Genomic DNA, 22,079 nt, shown 5'->3' with positions numbered 1-22,079 from the left:
GAATGGCTTCTCACACCCCAGAAACATTAAGTTATTGTAGCACAATCTTTAATTTTTTTTAATAATTTATTCTTATTGTATGTGCACTGGTGTTGTGCCTGTATATGTGTCTGTAAGGTATCAGATCCCCTGGAACTGGAGTGATACAATTGTGAGCTGCCATGTAGGTGCTGGGAATTGAACTCAGGTTCTCCGGAAGAGCAGCCAGTGCTCTTAACCTCTGAGCCAGCTCTCCAGCCCAACTTAAGTTATTGTAAAGAATTAGAGGAAATTCCTCCTAAGGAACACTCTACCAAAGGAGGAGAGCCCACGTAGGGAAGGTTATCTATCGGAACAAAGACTTTTTAAATATTTATGGATTTTTTTGTTTGTTTTTGAGACAAGGTCTCACTATGTAGCTCAAGCTGTCCTAGAACTCACAGAGAATCACCCGTTTTTGAATCCCAGGTGCTGAAATTAAAGGTGTGCACCACCGCCAGCCACACAAAGACTCTTGATAAGCTCTATCAACCAGCCTACATATCTACCTACTTATGTATCTATGTGAACTCAAAGGATGAGGTAAGAACAACAAGGATGATTTGCTCTCATCTGTCCTCACCATCCTTTCCTTGCTATCAATTTTCCAGGGATAAACATTTTTTTTTTCTCTTTAGCATCAAATACCCTATCACAAATGAATGGGCAAAAAAGACCAGATAGAATTTCACCCTAAGCTTGAGGATAATATTCAGAGCTACACACAAAAATACAGGTGCAGATGTATTTCTGAGTTCAAGGCCACCCTGGTCTACAAATAGAGTCCCGGACAGCCAAGAAAAATCGGACACAGAGAAACCCTGTCTTGAAAAACTGAAAAAACAAACAAACAAAAACAAAACAAAAAACAAAGAAAAACAAACAAATTAAAAAACAAACAAACCACCAAACACAGGTGCAGAAAGGAAGTCTCTCTGGGAAGACGCTCAACGACTCCACTGCCATGAGTCGAACAGTGAGCTGCATTCATGCTTCTTGTGTACTAAACAGCACAAAGAAGAAACTGGCCTGTTATTCTTACTTGGCCAGACTCTACCTGCAATGATCAGACCCCACAAAATCACATTTTTCAGTCTCTATATCATTATACGCTTAATTTTGCATGCATCGTATTTATACACAAAACTGAATTATAAGTAGAAAATTATAACCTTATTTCCTGTAGAACCTAAGAGTTAACATGTAGGAAAAATTTAAGATAGGCTTGTAGAAGCGAAACAGATATGACAGCTTTAACTATCATTCTTAAAAATTCTTTCATTACACAGATTTTTTCAAGAAACTGTTTCTCTCTCTAGCCCTGGCTGTCCTGAACTCGCTCTGTAGACCAGGGTGGCCTCCAATTCTCAGATCTGCCCTCTCCTGCCTCCTGAACGCTGGGATTAAAGGTGGGTGACTAAGACCCAGCCAATCATTTTTTATTTAAAAAAAGTATATATATAAATGTCTGTGAATCTGTCTGCTGTGGACAGTCTCCTTGGGATGCAGAAGAAGACATCAGATTGTCTAGAGATGGAATTACAGGCACTTATGAGCCACCCAAAGTGGGTACTGGGAACTAAATTTAGGTCCTCTGGAAGAATAAGTTATTAACCAACTGAGCCATCTTTCTGGACTCAACTACTATTTTTCCCCTTTGTTTTATTAACTGACATTTTCCCTGCCTCCTTTGGTTTTGGGGACAGGGTTTCTCTTGTGTAACAGAGCCTTGCTGTCCTGAACTCACTTTGTAGACTAGGTGGGCCTCAAACTCACAGAGATCCGCCTGTCTGTGCCTACCTAGTACTGGGATTAAAGGTGTGCGGCACCTTGCAAGCCTGGCTCTAACGACATGTTTTGTATATATGGGTGTTTTTTTCGCATGTGCCTTCACACCAGAAGAAGGCATTATAGATGGTTGTGAGGCACCATGTGGTTGCTGGGAATTGAACTCAGGACCTCTGGAAGAATAGCCAGTGCTTTTAAGAGCTAAGTCATCTCTCCAGCACCCTATAATTTTATTTAAATTATAACTTTTATTTCATTATTGAGCAGTTATTTGTGACTAGGAGCCTGGGTACCACAGTAGATTTGTGGAGGTCAGAGAAAAACTTTAGGAAGTTAAGTTCTCTACAAGGTACTCAGGTCTGCAAATCCTTGTTAATCTTAGTGGTTTGTGTCTATTTTTAAAAAAACAAACAAGAAAACCCATGTATAAGACACAAAATTGCAAAGTTACAAACAGATGTCAAATAGTTTCGTTAGTTCTGTCATACACCCACTGTCAACACTTTCCATGAGAGGACTAACTGCATAGACCCATCTTTATGTGACTCTAACTCACTGAAAACTATAGGTTTATGTAGGAAATTTGAAGCATCCCTAAAAATATGCCCCCTCCAAACTGCAAATCAGACATATGTAAGCTAAAAGGGCATAAAGTATAAAAAAAGGTTCAAACAAAAAATATAAGCATCATTGAAAATTTAAGAACAAAAATTTTGTTGTTCTTTGTGTAGGGTCGAGGCCTTGTCTATTAGTGTCATCCTTGTTTGGCTCATTTGGTGAAACTAGGTTCTGACATATGAAAAGGTTAAACTTAAGAATATACATACACACACATATACACATGCAATAACAATAAATAACAAAAGAGAGCATAAATTTGAAAGAGCAAGAAGGGCCGCCTGGGAGGCTCTGAAGGGAGAAAAAGAAATGCTGTAATTATAATCTCAAAAACAAAACAAAAAAACTTCTGGATTGTCAGATTGATTTCTTCTTTTTCTACTTTTTTGAGTCAGGGTTTCTCTGTGTATCCTTGGTTGTCTTGGACTTGCTTTGTGGACCAGGCTGGCCTTAACCACACAGAGACCCACCCGCCTCTGCCTCCTAGAGCGCTGGGATTAAAGAAGGTGTGCACCACCTTTTCTGGCTCAGAGTTCTTTAAAAAAACAGGTTTTTTGAAGAGTTACAGTATGTCGTCAAACTCTTGAAGTATAATGAAATTCAAATTAGAGCCATGTACAGTAGCTAGCCAATGGAATATCAAATACATATTCCTGACGTCAAGAATTGCAAAAGGACATGTTATAGAAGATGAAGGGAAAAACTAGAAAAAAGAGTCTCAGCAAAGGGAGAACCCAACTACTCAAGAATTGACTTTATAAAACCTCACATGAAGTTTTTAGGCCAGCCTGGTCTACAAAGCGAGTCTAGGGTAGCCAAGGCTACACAGAGAAACCCTGTCTCAAAAGACCTGACATGAGTAGAATAAGGATGTGCCACAGAATATATATGGAATGAGGGAAAAACCACTAGAGGAGATCATTAAGGAAAATAGTTACTTCACTAGAATAGGCTTGAGGTAGGGATTCCAATGGCTGGAAGTAATTTCTGTTGATTCAATCAAGGATGAAAGTGAACAGAGGTAACTGCAGACACAATGGCCCAAGAGGTCATCCTTTTGGTTACCTGTACACAGTAGTGTTAAACAGAGTCAAGAGACATCCAAAAGACTCAACCCGCCAATTTAAGTATATTTCAACCAGTAACTGCAAGATGAAGCAGCAAAAATGATGTATGTTTGATTGGAAAGAAAATGTCTTTCTGTTGCCTAGTTTCCATGACCACAAATCCATGTTTACCATTTTAGTTTTTGTGAACATAGAGTAAGTTATTAAGAAATCTGAGGCAAATATATATAATTTTGAGAAAATGAAATTTCTGTTTTCTTGAGAAAAATAAATATATCCTGGGTCTGAGGTTTCTAGTTTACACAGAGCACCTAGCCAGGCATGATTCACCTGCTCATACTGCTGCATTCCTAACACAGGTGTGGCCTATCACAGCTTGGTAGCCGATGAAATGAAAAAATGGACATATGCCCAAAGGGTTCCTTCCATGGCAAGGGTGGTGAGAAGACAGATGTCACCTGTCTGTCTAAAAGCTGGATCCAGAGACTCTAATTACCTCCCCATGTACGAGGGTGACAAACACTGAATAACAAAGCTGTTTATAGACACAGAAGAACAAAGTAAGAGAAACTGAAAATGCTTGGTGAAGCTTTGCTAATTATAGTAATTTAAATGAATTCCTTGCCCCCTTGAATACTATGTAGCACAAAAATGATTATGTGCTGTGAGCTGTATCCACTAAACTCACATGTGCAACCTATACAGCCAACAGTTAGCACTACTGTCACAAATTACAAGGAAATTTGCTTTCCTACTGAACACTGGAAGTCAGGAGTGGTGGTGCAGGCCTTTAACATGGCACTGGGGAAGCAGAGGCAGGTGGATCTCTGAGTTAAAGGCTAGCCAGGTCTACAGAGTTACTTCCAGGTCAGCTAAGGTTACGAGAAGAAAACAAGAAAGACTCAATAGTGAACTTCCTACTTTTGGGAAATAGAGCTGATGATGAGCCAGTATAGACTGAGTGACCAAAACTATAGTCTTCTCAACCGCACAGAACAGCAAGGGTTAGGCCTACTGATATGTGACAAATATTTTTATGAAAAGAAGGAATCTTAGAGCCATGGAAAATGGTCCCTAGTATATAACAGATAAACAGGTAATATACAATTTATTTTTACTTATATGTAAAATATCCTAAAGCAAAGGACAGTGGTAAGAAGAGGAAAAGTTTCAGGAAGAAATGTAATAGAACCAAGCCCAAGGAAAGAAATGTCCAGAAATGCTAGGTTCTCCTTTTCAGAACCCCAAGAAACAAAATAATTGCAAAGGAAAGGCAAGAAAAGAGGCTTAAAACTAAATAAATGTCCTAATCATAAAACAGGTCTAAATTCCCTAGTAAAGAATTTAAAACTTTAATTAAGTGAGAGATAGGGAGGTTACTGAAAAAAGTGTTTCCATGACAGCATTGTGGTATATACATGTATATAAATGTAGTCTGCAGGTAGGCAGAGGCAGAAAGATCTTGCCATGGAAGCCAGACTGGCCTAAACAATGTGACCCTGGATTATGCATTAAAGGAGGGTAAAAAATAAAACAAGAACAACAAAAAACCCCAAATAGTAATTCTTCACTAATCTACGTTTTCACGAGAAATTAATTCTTAAAAATCATTGCTATTGAGATTACATTTATATAAAGGGAAAAGAAAAAAGGGCCTGTGAGATGGCTCACTGGGTGATGAAGTGTCACCAAGCCTGATGGCCTGATCTTGACATCCAGGACCTCTATGAAGGAAGCAGAGAACTAATTCTGTAAAGCCAGTTTCTGAAAGTTGTCTTCTGACCTTCACACGCATACAATGTGACATGTGCACACTTCATACATCCATATCATATAGCAGTAACACTAAATACATATTAGGAGGTAAGCTTGGGAAACCCATTAAACATAAGGGATACGTAGGTACTCCTGGCCTGCAGGAACCTTGTATGTCTGAAGCAGGTGCTGTTTGAAAACTTCAGAGCTGAGGAAGGCTTATCTGTCCTACTTACTTTAATAATAATAATAATAATAATAATAATAATAAATAAAAATGGGGGTAGAGTAGGGATAGAGGGACATGGGAGGGGACAGGAGCCCCAAAAGGAGACCAACAAAGCTAAAGGACCTCAGCCCAAGGGACCCTACAGAGACTGATGCACCAACCGAGGACCATGCATGGAGACCTAGACCCCTGCTCAGATATGGCCGCTTGGCAGCTCAGTCTCCATCATGTATATCTCTGAGTGAGGGGAGAGGGGCTGCACCTCTGTCATGAACTCAGTTGCCTGGTAATGCGGCCTTGTCAGGCCATGGAGGAAGAAGATGAATAGAAAGGAAGAGGGAGAAAGGTTAGGACTGGGAGGAGTTGAGGGAGGGGGCTTCAATTGGGATATATAATGAATAAATTGTGAAGAAAAAAATAAAAATTAAAAAAAAAAAAGTTAAAAAGAGATGGCTCAATGGCTGTGCCTGGAGAGGACCTGGATTTGATTGCATGTCACCACCATCCAGTGCTAGGGACCAGATACCCTGTCGTAGTTTCCACAAGCCTCAGGCACACACATACAGATACACATGCAGACAAAATACCCATACACATGAAAGAAAAAGAAAAACTCACAATGTTTAGAGAGAACAGGAGTTAAGATTGTACACTGGTCTTCCAGAGGGTCCTAATTCAATTCCAGCACCCACATCAGGTGGCTCACAACTACCAGTGGCCTCCATGGGGCATGAAACACATATGCGGCATACACATGATTAAAAATCAAAAGCAAACACAGAAGATCACTTCAACTGCATGGTAGATAACAGCATAGTAAAACAGGAAGGATTCACAGGGGGATACCTCAGACTGGCTGGTACCTATCAGATGAGTGAAAGAGCTATTACAGACTTGGTACCAGAAAAGGCAGGGAAAACCAAAGACCAAGAAATCAAAGTTCAGCAAAGGTTACAAGTCTGAAGACTAAGAAAGCAGGGAAGCTCTTATAGCCTCTAATCTATTAGCTATTCCTGATGTGATAGTCCCAAGTGATATCCCTACACTTCTGGGTGTGGTGGAGCACATTTTTAACCTCAATATGCACAGGCAGGTGGGTCACAGTGATACCCTGTCTCAAAACAACACAAACAAGCAAAATTCCATACAGTTTGGAGACAAGGAGCTGAGGTCCTAGTAATCCAACCTGGCAGAAGACAGGAAGGACTGGAAAGGGTTTTATCCCTTTCCAATGAAGGGATAAAACCAGAAAAAAAAAGAGAAGCAACAAATCATATCTACATTAGCACTTACTTTTATGTAAGACCATGCCTCAAACCTCACAAGAAAGCTAGGCATGGTGGTACACACCTTTTATCCCAGAACAGGGAGATGGAGGTAGGCCGGGGTAAAATGTATGAGAGAAAACATATATAGATTAAAAAGCATCTGTGAAAAACATGTGCGATGGCGCATGCCTGTAGTTCTGGCATTCAGGGAGGCAGAAGCAGGCAGGTTTCTTTGAGTTTGAGTCTAGCTTGGTCTACAAATCGAGTCCATGACACACAAGGCTACACAGAGAAACCCTGTCTCAAGAAGAAAAACAGACAAAACACACTCACTGTGGCCTGCAAAGACCCCTGCGGAAGACTCCTTCAGAGGAGCAGAAACTCCAAACAGTGGTTCTATGGCTTAAAATGGTTTACCTGGGAATCTGCTCTGAATCATGCCTTACAGCTTAAAAACTTGAGTAAGTATGCAGAGTAGCAGAGTGTTTTAAAGGACCATGAAAGAACATCTGTACCAATGTGTGACAAAATGCCCAAGATATATGATTAGGAATGTTCTGGAAACTAGTGGTTCTTGAAATCTGGTAAATTATAATGGAAGGAAACCACACAGGAAGAATAGATGAAATTTTAAAACAAATTTCATATATTCATCTTTAGAATGCTTTAAAATGCTAAATTAACACAAAGCGTGGGAAAATAACATTTTCCTGTCTTCTTAAATATGCAGTGCAGCCGATACTATGTTATAAATAGAAGAAACCACCCCCAGAAAAGCTGGCAAATTCAAGAAGAAAAAGCTATTTTAAGTTTTCTCTTTCTTTTTAATCTGTAATATAAGGATGAAGTATTTATACAAAGAAGCAGACTCTGTCTTAAAAATCATAAATATTTCAATCGTAAATTCAATGGTAAAAATTATTGGAACAATGGTCCAGACAAGTTCGGCAGACAAATTAAAAATGAAAAGATAAATGAGACCCTGAAGGGGGAAGAAAAAATGTCTTCAACTGGTGGCCTTCACAAAGCTAACGGCAACAATGAATGAAAGGAAACTGTCACCCTTTAGGACCGGATCTACTCTCAACACCCTCCTTCTGCTTAGGGATTTCTTAACCTAGAAATGCCATTCAAGCAAACAGCCATCTCCTGCCGGGAGGGAGGTTCTTTATACTCAATGTTCCCAATTAACTAAAAACAATATGACCATTCATGGCTTAGGAGAGCACGGGAAAGGGGCTGTTGGGGCAAACCTTGGCTTTGGTAGCAGCTGAGGCCAGAGCAGCTGCTGCGGCTGTGGCAACATTTCCTTCAGAAATCTCGTGTTCCACTTTCTTCTTCCCGGTATCGCTTTCTCTTTCTTTACACGTATCAGTGAGTTCTTTGTTCTCTTCGTTTTCCTTTTCTTCTGAAAATATTTTTTAAAAAGCTTTATTATGCGTGCACTTTCCTCAATAACCCATCTTACCCACTTTTGCTATATGATGTTATGAAGCCTTCAATGCCGTTTTCTACCTTTTAAAAATACTTTCTTTGAATCACCCCCTGTATTTGAGTATGCATAGTCTAAAATATTGGAGAGAGTTTTGAAGTTCTACACTTCGTCTTTGTGTCAATTTTCTCAACTATGTGTACAGTTCCATTGGTTATAAAGGTAAGCTCAGGGAAACAGAGCCTAAAGCTCACATATTAGTTCAATAAGCAGCGTAATGATCTAAGGACAACCCTGAGTCTGGATTAAATCAGACATGGAGAAGAGTACTCCACAAGTCTGAGACAGGCAGGCTGGGCTGTTACTGCCAGAGACAGAATAAAGTGGCAGAAATAGGGCAGAGAGACAGAGTGACATCTCTCCAAAAGAACGAGGAAGATATAAATTGGAAGTAATAGGAGGCAGACACAGATATACACAGACCAAACAACAACGAAATTTAAATATTGGTGAACAATTTGCTTAAAGTCTATTGAAAACAAAGAGGAAAAAAGCAGTGCCAGAATAAGCACTGGTATCTAACTTACATAAAACATAAGGGCCAAGCACGGTGTTACAAAGCCTTGAATCTTAGCACTCTGGAGGCCTGTAAAGTCAGCTCATTTAGAGGCTGAGACTAGAGAACAGTAAGTACAAAGACTGCCAAGATCATAGAGTCAATTTAGGGCTAGCCTGGGCAACTTAGTAAGATTCAGCCTCAAAAATGTAAAACCAATCACCAAACAGGACCATGCAGATGGCCCGGTGGCACAGTATGAAATACCCTAGGCTCAATTATCGCCCCACACCCTGGATCCAAAGAAATGACAAAATCCAGTATACAGGCAAAAGTCTAAAATCCTACTACTTAAAAGGAGAAAGGAGCAGGAAGTTAAGGTGTGGAAAACCAGTATCAGCTATGTAGCAAGTTTCAGGCTGGCTTAGGCTGCTTCAGCTACTGTCTTAAGACAACAACAAAGGCAGGAGATTAGAGCAAAGTGGTTAAGAGCACTCCTGGCTCCTTTTCCCAGAGAACGCAGCTCAAATCTCAGCACCCGACTGTCAGCTTACACTTGTCTAAGAACTCCAGTTCCAAGGTTCCAACCCCCACTTCTGACCTATATGGGAAATGCACACAGTAGCACACAGTCATGCAAACCCATGGTACCAGACATGCACACAGACAAGACACCCATGCACAGAAAACAGAAGTCCATCTCAAAGCCTTAAAACACATAAGAAGCCGAGGCAGGCAGTTCTCTGTGAGTTCTAGGCCAGCTGGGATACTTAGAGAGAGCCTGTCAAGCAAATACAAACAAACAATCCCCAACACCACTAACAATAAAAACACATTGTAAAAAGAAAAAAATAGTACAACTTTTTTTTGGAGACAGGTTTCTTTACATGTAGTTTTGGTTGATGTTTTTAAAGAGTGAAAGAACATTTCCACAACATTGAGCAGAACTTCTCCAGTGCCTTGTAAAGTTACAGGATTAACATAGTCTAAGAAGCCCTGGTCCAAGTCACCTGGCTTGACATCCTCACTAACTTCACTATCTTGTTCCTTCTCACTGTTTTTTTCATTTTCTCCATCTTGGGTTTTATCACCTTCATCCGATTCATTTTCCACTTTGTTTTCTGCCTGAAAGTAGTACAAAACAAGAGAAGAGGGAGTAAGTAAAACAGTCATTTTAGAAGTGAAAATATCTTAAGCTAACAAAAGGTTTCACTCTTTGGCAAGATATAGACTATATTTCAAGGGCCAGGTAAGGAAGGCCTAGAAAAGAGGTTAATTTTGATATACATACTTTAAACCAGTTAGAAACCTGTGTGTTCATGAGATAAAACATTTCAAGCACATAGTGACTGGTGCTTCTGCAACCTCTGCTACAAAAAAAGTTTAAAATGCCCAAAGAAATGTCAGAGTACCTAAACATTTTTATTTATTGAGTAAAAAAATCTAAAAACCACACACAAACCCACACAGTTGACTTTCTATTTCCCCCCTCATTTTCATATATATATATATATATATATATATATATATATATATATATATATATGCGTATGTGTGCAAGCAGATTTGTGGGTACACATGCACTAAGGCCCGGGGATGATATTGGTAATTAGCACCCAAACGCACTTCCACCTTATTCTATGAGGCAAGGTCTCTTGAAGGCATCTTGCTATGGCTAAAATTAGAGGCAGGCCATCATGGACACTGGGAGTTTATGGGGGTTGTGGTGATTCAAGTGAAAAGTGTTGAACAACTAACTAAGTGATCTCTCCAGCCCTCAACTAGTTGTTTTAAAGGGCTGAAAGCATTTGAACAGTGATCTGCTTTGGTAACTGAAAACCAATTCAGCAGTTCAACATCTGGGAATTTTGAAATTTTTGTGACCTTGGACAGACTACAGAACTCAGTCTATAAAAGAGTCAGTTACTGACTTGGTGAGTCTGGAGAGATGGCTCAACAGACAAAGGCACTAGCTATTCTTCTGAAGAATTCTAGGATTAATTCCTAGAATTCATATGGCAGCTCACAAGCACCTGTAAGTCTGTACCAGGCATGCAAGTGGTGCAGACATACACGTAAGCAAAACACAGCTACACATCACCTAAAAATAAATGAAAGCAGGCTGCGAAAGCTCAGCACTGAGAAGAGAGATGCAGGTGAGGAATCTGTGAGTTCAAGAAAGACAGGTCTACACAGTGTGTTCAAGTCAGCCAGAGCTTCACACTGAGGCCGTGTCTCAGCAAAAACCCACAAACGACCTAAAACAAAATAACTAAATGAAATCACAACTGTAGAACTATTGTGTGATACCTGGAAGACTGCAGGAATTTAATTACTGTATCAACTGTAGCCTCTCCTATATTTCACACTAGTACACTGTAATCAAGGTCTTAAATCTCCACTCCTGTATATTCACTCAATATTGACTGAGTGTCCATTACATTTTGTAACTGAAAACATACATACCAAAGCTGTCCTTGACAGGCTGTATTCAGTCCAACTCGGCTGAGCCTTTACCATCTCTTATGAACAGAGACTGGGGCAGTAATACAGGGACACTTAGATGACATTCAAAAGTTTTGATTCCTAACCCTCCATTTCAGTCTTTACAGTTCTTTTTGGCTCTTTAAAACCTCCCTCAAATATCAGCTTCTTGTAAATTGTTTACTAAATATTCTTCTGTTGGAAGCTAACTCTCCTAGGAAATCATTTATTATTCTGAAATTCTCCTCTGGGACAAGTTTAAGACCCAGGTCTTACAATTCAATAGTCACAATAACTAACTTTTTTTTTTTTTTTTTTGTAAGAACCAACTTTTTTATTTATACAAAACTGTGCCTGAAGAGGACACCCAGGTGGACAAGGTGTGGATGAAACTGTAGCACAGAACCAATGGACTCACCTACAAGACTGTAACTAGTAACACAATTCACGGATAATCTCCCTGAAGGTGATTTGACATATCACAACATCTGAAAACCAGTATGCTGAGAAGGCTCTGTATGGGTTTTCTTTTCTTTTTTTTTTTAATTTATTCTTTTTAAGATTTATTTACTATTTATACAGCATTCTGCCTGCATGTGTTCCTGTATACTAGATCTCACTATAGATGGTTGTGAGCTACCATGTGGGTGCTGGGAATTGAATTCAGGAAGAACAGCCAGGGCTCTTAACCTCTGAGCCATCTCTCCAGCCCCCTGTATGGTTTTTCTGTAAGGCGACATCTAAATAGCCTTTACCTTTTCAGGCTGCTGACCATCAGGATCTGTTTCCATCTTTTCTTCTTCAGTTCCTTCTATAAGTAAACGAATAACAAAAAAATACAGAAATAGGTAAAAATCAGTGTATATATTTCTATGTGGTGTAATTATCAGTAACCTGTAAGCAAAAGAAGTCAGACATACATAGCACATACTTTATGAGAAAGTAAAAAGACTATGAGAGTAAAACTGTCAAAATAAATACTGTCAAACAGGGCAGTTTAAGTAAGAAAAGAAGAGTTAGATAATATAGCAGGGTCAAGGAAAAAATCGAATGATGTTTCTTGATCTAGGGATGTTGATGGGAATGAGTTTTACTTGAGGAATCGCTCTATGCTCTGTTGTGGGATATTTGATCCCACCATGAACCCTGAGACTATGAACTGGAAAAACCTGTTTCTTGTTGTGGTATGGCTCAGCCCTACCAAATAACTTAAGAGCTTTCTGTAAACAAGAGCGAAATAAAGCCAACCATAGGTCAAGAGGTGGAGCAAGCAACCAGTTAACAGAGTGAGCATAAATAAATCAAAGTAGGACCACTGAGTTGAAGGGAACTTAAGACATTGCAGAGAAGGAAAAAGGGCTTTTTTTTTTTTCTTTTGAGACTGTAGCTGAGTAGGAAGGTCAGCTGGGTGCTTCCTCTGCTTCTCTGAGCTAGTGGGCTTTTACCACAGAATCTGGTTCCCAAATCCTTTTTGGTAAAATTGAACATTTGATATTTGTTTAAAAAACAATGCTCATGTAAATTTTCTGTACATAATAATAAAAAGTTTTTGGAAATGTTAAATATAATTCATTTTATCTAACAGATATTTAATGACGGCATATTTCAATCAGGCACTGCAGAAACACTTCTTAGTCCTATATCTGCTGAAACCACAAGAGGCCTAACTCTGGCTAGAGGATTTAAACACTTTAAAAGGCATAGTAAGAAAAAAAAAAAAAGCAGTGCTCAAATCTACTGATTAGGAAAACTGTTGTCTAGTTTTTTAATATAAGTCTACCAATCTCCTTGTTTCGAGAGTAATGGCTGAAGAGCAGCTACTGACTAACACCTTCCCAAAGGCACAAGCATACAGTGACAGAAGTAGCACCAGATCACGCAAACTCTAGGACCAAGACTGCCACTCTTCATGGATTCTTGGCTTTCACTCTTTTATGGATCAAACAAGAAACAGGAAAACCTGTGCACATAAGTGCGTCAGAGATGAGGGAAGACCACAGGAAGTGAAATTCCATATTTGCTAATCAGCAGGGACTTTAATACCAGGTAGTGCTAAATGACAGGCTGATCACTCCAAATAAAAACGGACATGGAAGTTTTGGGGAAGCTACACTGCAGTTAAAAACTGTATTAGAGCCAGGCGGTGATGGCACCCGCCTTTAATCCCAGCTCTTAGGCAGGCAGATCTCTGTGAGTTCGAGAATAGCCTAGTCTACAAAGGCAGTGTAGGACAGATAGGGCTACAGAGAAAAACCCTGCCTTGCCAAAGCTAAAAAGCCAAAGCCAAGCCAAACCGGATTCCAACACTGTGAATCATGTAAGAGTGTACACTGATGCTTTAAGTCAAAAAAAAAAAAAAAAAAAAAAAAAAAAAGGCAATGATCCAAACTGTCCATTTCAAATAACGGTAGCTAAACTGGATTGCAATCACATAGAACACATTTTACAGGAGTGAATTAAACACCTAGTTGGATCCTAGAACCACATGGATAAATCTGAAAACAAAATACTGAGTGGAAAAAAAAAGTGATCTCAAAGTCAAAATATTCCATATTTTACAGAGACTAAAACCTAGCAAAATTATACTTAACATATGTTGTTTAACTACATCTATGTTTGTGATAAAAGTCATTTTAAAAGTATATAGAACTCTTATTTAAAATACAGGATTCTTATTCTAGGAGTGGGAAGGTGAGAAGCAAAGGGAGGAGGAGAATTCTCAGTAATGTTCTGATTTTTTAGTAGATTTTAAAATGTAGTTGCTGGGTGAGGGTGCTGGCCCACCCCTTCAACCTCAGCACTCTGGAGGCAGAGATGGCGACAGACAGGTGGATCTGTAAATTCAAGGGCAGGCTGGTCCAAATAATGAGACCCTGTCTCAAAACATATGAATACATATTAAATTGATAAGATCTGAGAAGAAATGCAAACAACAACAACAACAAAAAGTAAGTTTAAAAATGAATCCCAAACCCCATGGGGTTTACACCATCATAAAAAATGTAATATATGTTTTTGCTTTAGAAAAACTACCCACAATTATATATTCTATTTCCACATTCTAAAAGTAAAGTAATATACACTCACATTCTCTATCGTAAGGCTAGGCAAAAAAATTTGACACCAACTTTTAAAAATTGGCTATGATTCTAAGATAAAAAGCGATGTAAATTAATATCTATTTATATGATGATGGTCCAATTAAAGAAGTACTGAAAGTAGGAAAACCAAGAAATACTGTTTATGCTCTCAGGAGATGTCTAAAAATAGTTTTATTATATGCTGTGTATTTCTCAAAACACAGCTTCTGTTTGGTTTGAGTTCTGATACGAATTATCACCCCCCCCCATCTACCTATCTTCTACCTACCTTACATCCATCCCATCCATCCATCCCATCCATCCCATCCATCCATCCATCCATCCATCCATCCATCCATCCATCCATCCATCCAATCTTTCTGAGGCAGAGTCTCTACACAGGCCTGGCTGTCCTGGAACTCAGTATGCAAACCATGCTGGCCTCAAACTCAGAGATCCCCCTGGCTCTGCTGGGGTTAAAGGTATGCATCACCACATCCAAGCAGCAAGTGTTCAATTTATTTACTTTCATTTCATGTATATGGATGTTTTGCCTGTACACATGTCTGTGAATCATATATAGAGTGAAGTGACCCTGGAGTAGGGAAGAGGGCATCATAACCCTTGCAACCGAATTACAGACAGCTGGAGTCTCCATGTGAGTGTGGAGAATCATACCCTGGTCCTCTGAAAGACAAGCTTAAACACTACCATCTCTCTAAGCCCTGAAACTGTCAATATTAGAGAGAATGCACTCTCATTTTCGTTACCATTTTGATGGTGTTGAGAGACCAGAAGGCTGAAAGTCCTTCGTCTCACCTGGTAGAATGACCCACATACATTAGAGTTAAAAAAAATAATTAGAATGTATTTTACTTTAATTTTTGGAACGGGGTCTCACAATACAGACCAAGATGGCCTGGAATTCAGAGATCCTCCTCAGCCTCCTAAGTGCTAGGATCAGTTATCAAGCCTTGCAAGAACGAATTTTTAAAATTTAACTTAAACAAGACGGCACATGGTATAAACTGGGAGGCAGATGCCAAAGTCATTCTAAAAATAATGTGGTTAGCAAAATCAGGATGAGAAGAGATTAGAAATCACTTTCTAAAGGGCTGAAGGAACTGGATTGGAAAGACTCAAATGCTTACGAACAGCTGTCTTATAGGGCTGGAGAGATGGCTTAAAGGTTAAGAGCACTGTCTGTTCTTCCAGAGATCCTGAGTTCAATTCCCAGCAACCACATGGTGGCTCACAACCATCTACAATGTTATTTGATGACCTCTTCTGACATGGAGATGTATGCGCAGATAGAGCACTCATATACATAAAGATAAACAACAAATAAACATTAAAAAATGTGTTCTATGCTTATCAGCTAGGAGCCCTCTGTCAGCTCTATTCTTATCTACTAGGAACCCTCTCAACTTCTGTGCTTCATTTGTAAACTGCTTATAGTTATTTTGTAAAGGAACGGAACCATGCTGCTTCTAGTGTGATGAGTCCCCATGGCTACAAGATAAAAAGCACCAAACCCAAACCCATGCTCATCTTCAGAGCCAAATGTGCCCACACACTTTTCCTAGAATACTAAGTATTTGCTCTGGAACATGCCATCCTAATTCATTCAGCTTTAAAAGGTCACCTTTTCTACAAAGGCTTCCTTAGCTGACCGGCTCTACTTGCCTCTAGTTACATCTCTGTTTCTCTATGTACTTCCCACGCCCAAACGGAGTACTCTTCAAGGTACAGCTTATTTAATTCAAGTATTCAAGACTGTGGCCCAGAAACCCTGGGGGTCTCCAAAAACAAAGGCAGTGTTCATGAAACTAAACTGTCGCATTTCCTCGTTTGTCCTTCTCATATCCGAGGATCGGAGCTTTTTAGAGCAACATCAGGTAGGAGGACTTCTGAGCAGACAGCTGAAGCAACATGCTCTTATGATGCTTTTAGATTGAGACTTTAACTTTAAAATGGTACTGCAGAGGAAGCCCATAGCCTCACTCATGCTAGGCAGGTGGGATAGCTTAGCCTCAGAGTTGTGGCTTCTAAAACAGTAAGGATGGTGTATATCACACCAACAGAAGCATTTGGCATCTTGCTATCTTTCAAGACTATAATATAACTAAGACCTAAGAACTAAGACCAAAAGGTTTGAGACCTGCCAGTGCAATAAATTCAGTTTTGTCAGGAAGGAGAGGATTGGGTACACTGCATGACAACTCTGTCCCAGGAGACTGCCAATGTCGTGCAAGTGCAGTACACACCAGTAAAAAAAGTCACACGTGTCATAGCCCTGTCATTACTTTATGTTCTAACTGCATCTACCATTGTGGGCCACTCTCTTCATAGCTAAGACCTCTGTACACTGTGGCTACCAGATTTATTTCCCACTCTCTAAATAACCTCCTTGCTGTTTCTGTGCCTTTATTCTTACTGTTCAACAGAATAGAATACTTGCGTAAACCTGATCGTGGACACTGAATGTTCACAACATTCCGCTCCACCCTGCTTCCCTTGGGAACCTTTCAACTAAAATTACATCTACCCTTGCACTACTTGTCACAGCAATACTTCCTATGTATTACAGTGCTCCTTCAAGAATTAATTCTGTGCTTTTGTTTTATCTATGCATCCTCCAATGCTGGAATGAATTTTTCAACTATGTGCAAACTGAACAAGAAAGGCAGCCTCAGTTATTTGACAGTCCTATATGCCATCTTATTTGACATGAACACTTCTTAAAAAGCTACATATAGTATCTCAGAACTCTGAAATCCTGTGCTTGCAAAATGGTTGTTAAAAAATGATTATTTTCTATTTGGAAGTAGAACAAAAAAAAAAAAAAAAAAAGCATAAGAAATGTAAGGGTCTATGACTGAGCTGACAAACAAAGGAATCAACACAGAACGTGTGCTCAGAACATTATTCAGCAGAGCAGAGAATGAAGTGCTGAACTGACAGATCCTCCATGTAATATCCTTGAGAACACCATGCTAAGCAAAAGAAGACAGACGTAAAGGCTGCGTGTCTGCTGTATGTGAACCGCTGAAAAATTGCAGAGACAAACTACTAGGCCTGAGAAGAATGGGGGTGACTCTTTAAGTAGTTTTTAAAGTGTGGTATAGTAAATACTAGTAATTACCACTTAGAAAACCGAGACAAGAAGACCATGTTAGTGTAGGCCATATAATGAGACCTTGCCTGAAAGAAAGAGAACAAAGTCCTCAGAAGGAATTCTCATGAAAGAAGTGACAGAATTAAGTAATGAAGACAAATGTGAACATATTTAAAAATGATGAATTACAAGCTAAGTGGATAAAAGAGATCTTATGTAAGTCTTTAAAAAAAAGACTAATTTACAGTGATTTAGTACACATAACAAGACATAGTCCTTTGACATTCTTACTACTTCACAGGCTTAAATTAGATCTCCCATAGCCACAGTACTTCAACACTGTGATGTCAGTTATCAGGCTTATGTGCAGTTCTTGCTTCTTCAGTGCCCCTTGTTCCCCTCACAAGCACTAATGCACTAAACTTGAGGCACGTTTATACGGACTGTTTTGATTGCTTAAGTGCAAGTCAACTAACTCTATTAACCTGCACACTGGCAGGAACTGTAAACATCTAGTTACCAAGTGACTCACCGAGCTTCTCTGGCTCATCAGGGCCAGTGCCTGCAATACAGCTGCTCTCCAAGCCATAGGTGGGATCCACTTTCCCAGAGGCTCTTGCAGCTTCTTGAACTTTCTTGACATGTGCTTCAACCAATTCTAGGGGTACTTCTTCACGGACCCGAGAAAACTCCTCTGATTCAAGATCAAAAAGAGAATAACATCTTCATTTTGCATAGAATTTGCCCCATGTGACCTAGACTATCTGGCATAATAGCATCAGTTTGGTTGCAATGAGCTCTTTGGGAAAAGGGTAAAATGAAACAATCCAATCACTACTCCAGGTTTTTATCCTAATCATAGTGCCTTATTAAATATGCTTTAAAAATATTTTTAAAGATCTATTAGAAACAACTAAAACCGAAGTCTTAATTATCTCTCTGCTGGCAAGACTGGTAATTGTAAAATCACCAGATATCAAACGACCTTAAAGCTATAAACCCTGTAACATAAAAGATGTCTGCATAATATTAATATACAGCAAAAATATTAAGTAGCTTCTGTTCCCCATTTCCTAATGCCACAAAACACTTCGTTTCCTTTATACATGTGAGTGAAACAAATGTGTGTGTTCATGTATGTAGTTTTGAAACGAGATCTCCTATAGTCCAAGCTGCACCTCAAACTCGATTCTTTGGCTTCTTCCTCCCTGAAGCTGGAATTTCATAGGTGTATGCCAACACATCTAGCCGCTCCCCTAATTCAAAACAAATATTCTATGGGCCAGAAAGGTAGCTCAGCAGGAAAATGGACTGTGGCTAGACTGACAATTTAATTCATGACACACACATGGTAGGAAGAAACCAACCCTCTTACTGCTGGTCTTCTGACCTTCATAAGTATATCGCGGTAAGTGACTGCATATACCCACACACAGAAGAGACTTTAAAAAGTGAAAAAAAATTAAACAAATGCTCGTACAAGCTATATTTTCATACTTTAAAGGGCTATTCATAATTTTTATAGAGCACATTATCTTTGGGGGTTTTGGTGACTTACAGAAAAGAAATAAGTATAATACAGCTATATATATACTTTAAAACATTCGTGAGACAGGAGTGTGTGCTTGTGTGTGTCAGCATACTTGCTCATTCTAGTGGGCATGTGTGCAGACCAGAGGTTGACATCAGCACAGATTTTCTCTATCATATTTCCTACATTCTTATTCTGAGATACTGTCTCTCACAAGATGATCAGTGAGACCATCTATCTCTAGTTCCCAGCGTAAATACTACAGGCACAAACTGGAAACACCTAGCTTTTATGCAAGCTTTGGAGAACCAAACTCAGGTCCTCATGCTTGCGTAGGAGGCACGTTACACATTTGAACCAAACCTCGAGCTCAGGGTTAATAGTTAAATGTGTGGTCACGGTAGCTTCCACAGAAGTACATACCCAGAGCTGCTTTTGCTGCAGCAGATGCTACACGAGGATCAACCACAGACGCTAAAAAGGCAACAGTACTCATCACAGGGTTTCCTGACTGGCTGAAAGGGACAGGCTGGTAAGCTAGCGGCCCAAGGGAAGCATCTGAATTTTCGAGGTATGGGTCCTCAATGGGAAGTCTCAAAAAGTGGAGGATGCATTCATCTTGAGTACGACTTCCAACATGTTCTGAGACTTTATTCCAATCATCCTTGTACATCTCCAGGGCCTAAATGAAGACATAAACGAAAAGACCATTGATAGCAAATAACAAAGAAGCAATACGGAAAGAAAAACAAACCGGGATGTATTTTTTTCTTTCTGCATGACAGGGTCTCATTATGTGATACAGGCTTGGTTAAAACTTCCTGTTTTCCTGGTTCAGACTCAAGAACGCTCTGATAAGAGGCATGAAAAACCTCCTGGCTTGCTAAGATTCTGTAGATAATATTTCTAGAAAATTTTGGGTAGAAATCTAGATTGTTGCACATGCCTTTAAACCTCAGTGCCCAGTAAACTAAGGCAGACGTTTTAAAGATAACCACACTAGGAAAGAGCCTATTTAAAAATAATAACATAAATGATTTTTTGTACATTAAGATAAAAAGGTAATCTGACAGTTTTCCTTATATTAAGCTGTTAATTAGAAAACAAAAATAAATAAAAAACATGCACATTGTAAAACTGTAACTGGACCAATACTGTTTATATAAAAACTTACAAAGAAACAATGGGATGGGGGTTGAGCATTACCACTAAATATCAAATGATGGGCTAAAACTACAATAGAAAACAAAACAACACTGTATTTCTCTAATGGCAACAATTTTAAATTGGAAAAATATTTGGAACAGTATTAAAATGAAATAAAAATTCAATAATTGTATGTAGGATTAACACGATATAAAGAAAAAGTGAGAGAACTCCAAGATCTAAATAAATGAAGAGACAGTTGTTTCATTAGATACCATTCTTTGATCAATTCTTTCCATGCTGAAGCAAGCTTATCAAGAACCATGAGCAGGGTAGGCAGATGAAGACTGATCAGGTAGCAGCCCACATTACCAACTCCACAGTTGTCCTGACTTTCAAATAGGCTCAGACATCAGGTACACACATACAAACACAGTAAGGTCAACAAGACAATACATTTTAAATTTAATTTGAGACTAATGGTAAGATTTTTATCATCAGACTAATAGTCTAAGTCATGAAATTTATAAATATTGGTAAAAATCCAGGAAACTCTCAAAAGTAACAGAAAAATGAATCTACAGGTTAACAACAAAATATATACTAAGAAAGTAAGAAATAAAAGGAAAAAAACAATGTAGACAACCTTTTAGGACTCACTGAAGTTGGTTGCATCTGGGAATAAAGGCAGGACCTTGTGTGTAAAGGCTGGAGAAAACATTTAATTCAAAACAATTCTCTCTTCTACCTTCAATGATTTCACATTTCATCACTATCTTTCAGGATAAGGTCAAACATAATCAAAGCAACCTCACTTCCTCCTCCTCGGGCAGAAGGGCTAAGCAGTCAGACACAGGTGCATTTAACTCTGTACTGTAATACCATGAATTAGAACCAGCTCACCCTGTGTACCCATGCTGTTCCAAATGTATCGAAATCTGCACAGCAACCCTTCTGGATGTACCTTATGCTCCACAATTCTACATGCATTTTTGGTCCTATCTATGTCACTTGGGATCTCTTTAATGCAAACGAAATGTTCCAATTATCTTTATCTGTAGTATCTGTCATAGTGCTGAATCAAAGTGTCAACTGGAATTTATAAACTACAAGAACCTGGATGCACCCAGAAAAATGAAAATGGCTTTCCTGTAATACTCCAGTAAAACAACAGTATGTCTAGAGATACATTATTTTTTTATACCACTAGAACTTAACACCACATGCTACACCCTAGTCATGGTTTAAATAGGAATGGAACCCATAGACTCCTGGTCCAATGGGAGGTGCAGCCTTGTGGAAGTAGCTATGGCCTTGTTAGAGGAACCATGTCCCTGTGAAGAGGGGGTTTGAGGTATCATATGCTCAAGCTAGGCCTACTGGGGCAGTCTTGTCCAGCTGCCTGTGAATGTGAAACTCATAGCTTCTTCTCCAGCACCATGTCTGCCTATATGCCATGCTTCCTGAAGTAACAAGAATGGGCTAAACCCTCTGAAACTGTAGGTCAGTTCCAGCAAAATACTTTCCTTATAAAAGTTGCCATGGTCATGGTGTCTCTTGTCATAGAAACTCTAAGACAGGAGGCTCTCATTTCTGTACCCAACATTCACATTTGGAAAAATATCCCTAAAGAGAAGTTTCAAAAAGGAAGACCTACTCACACAGTACATATCAAAATCTAACAAAAAAAATATTGCCTGAGTTTTTTATAATTTTGATGTTTCTAAAGAAGCTTTTCCATTTTGACTACATACAGTAACTTAAAAAGCAAAAACAAAACAAAACAAAAAACCTAGGGGCTGGGGAGATGGCTCAGCGGTTAAGAGCACCGGCTACTCTTCCAGAGGTCCTGAGTTCAATTCCCTGCAACCACATGGTGGTTCACACCATCTATCATGAGATCTGGTGCCCTCTTCTGGTGTGCAGGTGTACATGCAAATAGAATACTGTATAAATAAATAAATAAATAATAAATAAATAAATCTATCT

General features: G+C 39.1%; 1 protein-coding gene across 3 annotated transcripts in view; it reads right to left on the bottom strand.

Moving 5' to 3' along the window:
- Smarcc1 (SWI/SNF related, matrix associated, actin dependent regulator of chromatin subfamily c member 1) overlaps positions 1–22,079 on the bottom strand; it is a 108,588-nt gene that overhangs the window by 27,975 nt on the left and 58,534 nt on the right. For 2 of the 3 annotated variants that reach the window (XM_055601532.1, XM_055601534.1), the window contains exons 20-24: positions 19,368–19,626; positions 17,946–18,107; positions 11,971–12,026; positions 9,742–9,856; positions 7,997–8,151 (exon numbers count right to left, since the gene is read on the bottom strand). In XM_055601532.1, the coding sequence (XP_055457507.1) occupies positions 7,997–8,151; positions 9,742–9,856; positions 11,971–12,026; positions 17,946–18,107; positions 19,368–19,626 (747 nt within the window). The remainder of the gene's footprint in view (positions 1–7,996; positions 8,152–9,741; positions 9,857–11,970; positions 12,027–17,945; positions 18,108–19,367; positions 19,627–22,079) is intronic. The other variant, XM_055601533.1, reaches the window with a different exon arrangement.

The sequence above is a fragment of the Psammomys obesus genome, unplaced genomic scaffold (assembly GCF_907164565.1).
Source record: "Psammomys obesus unplaced genomic scaffold, mPsaObe1.curated_primary_1811, whole genome shotgun sequence".
NCBI lineage: Eukaryota > Metazoa > Chordata > Mammalia > Rodentia > Muridae > Psammomys > Psammomys obesus.
This window is presented reverse-complemented; position numbering and strand designations above follow the sequence as displayed.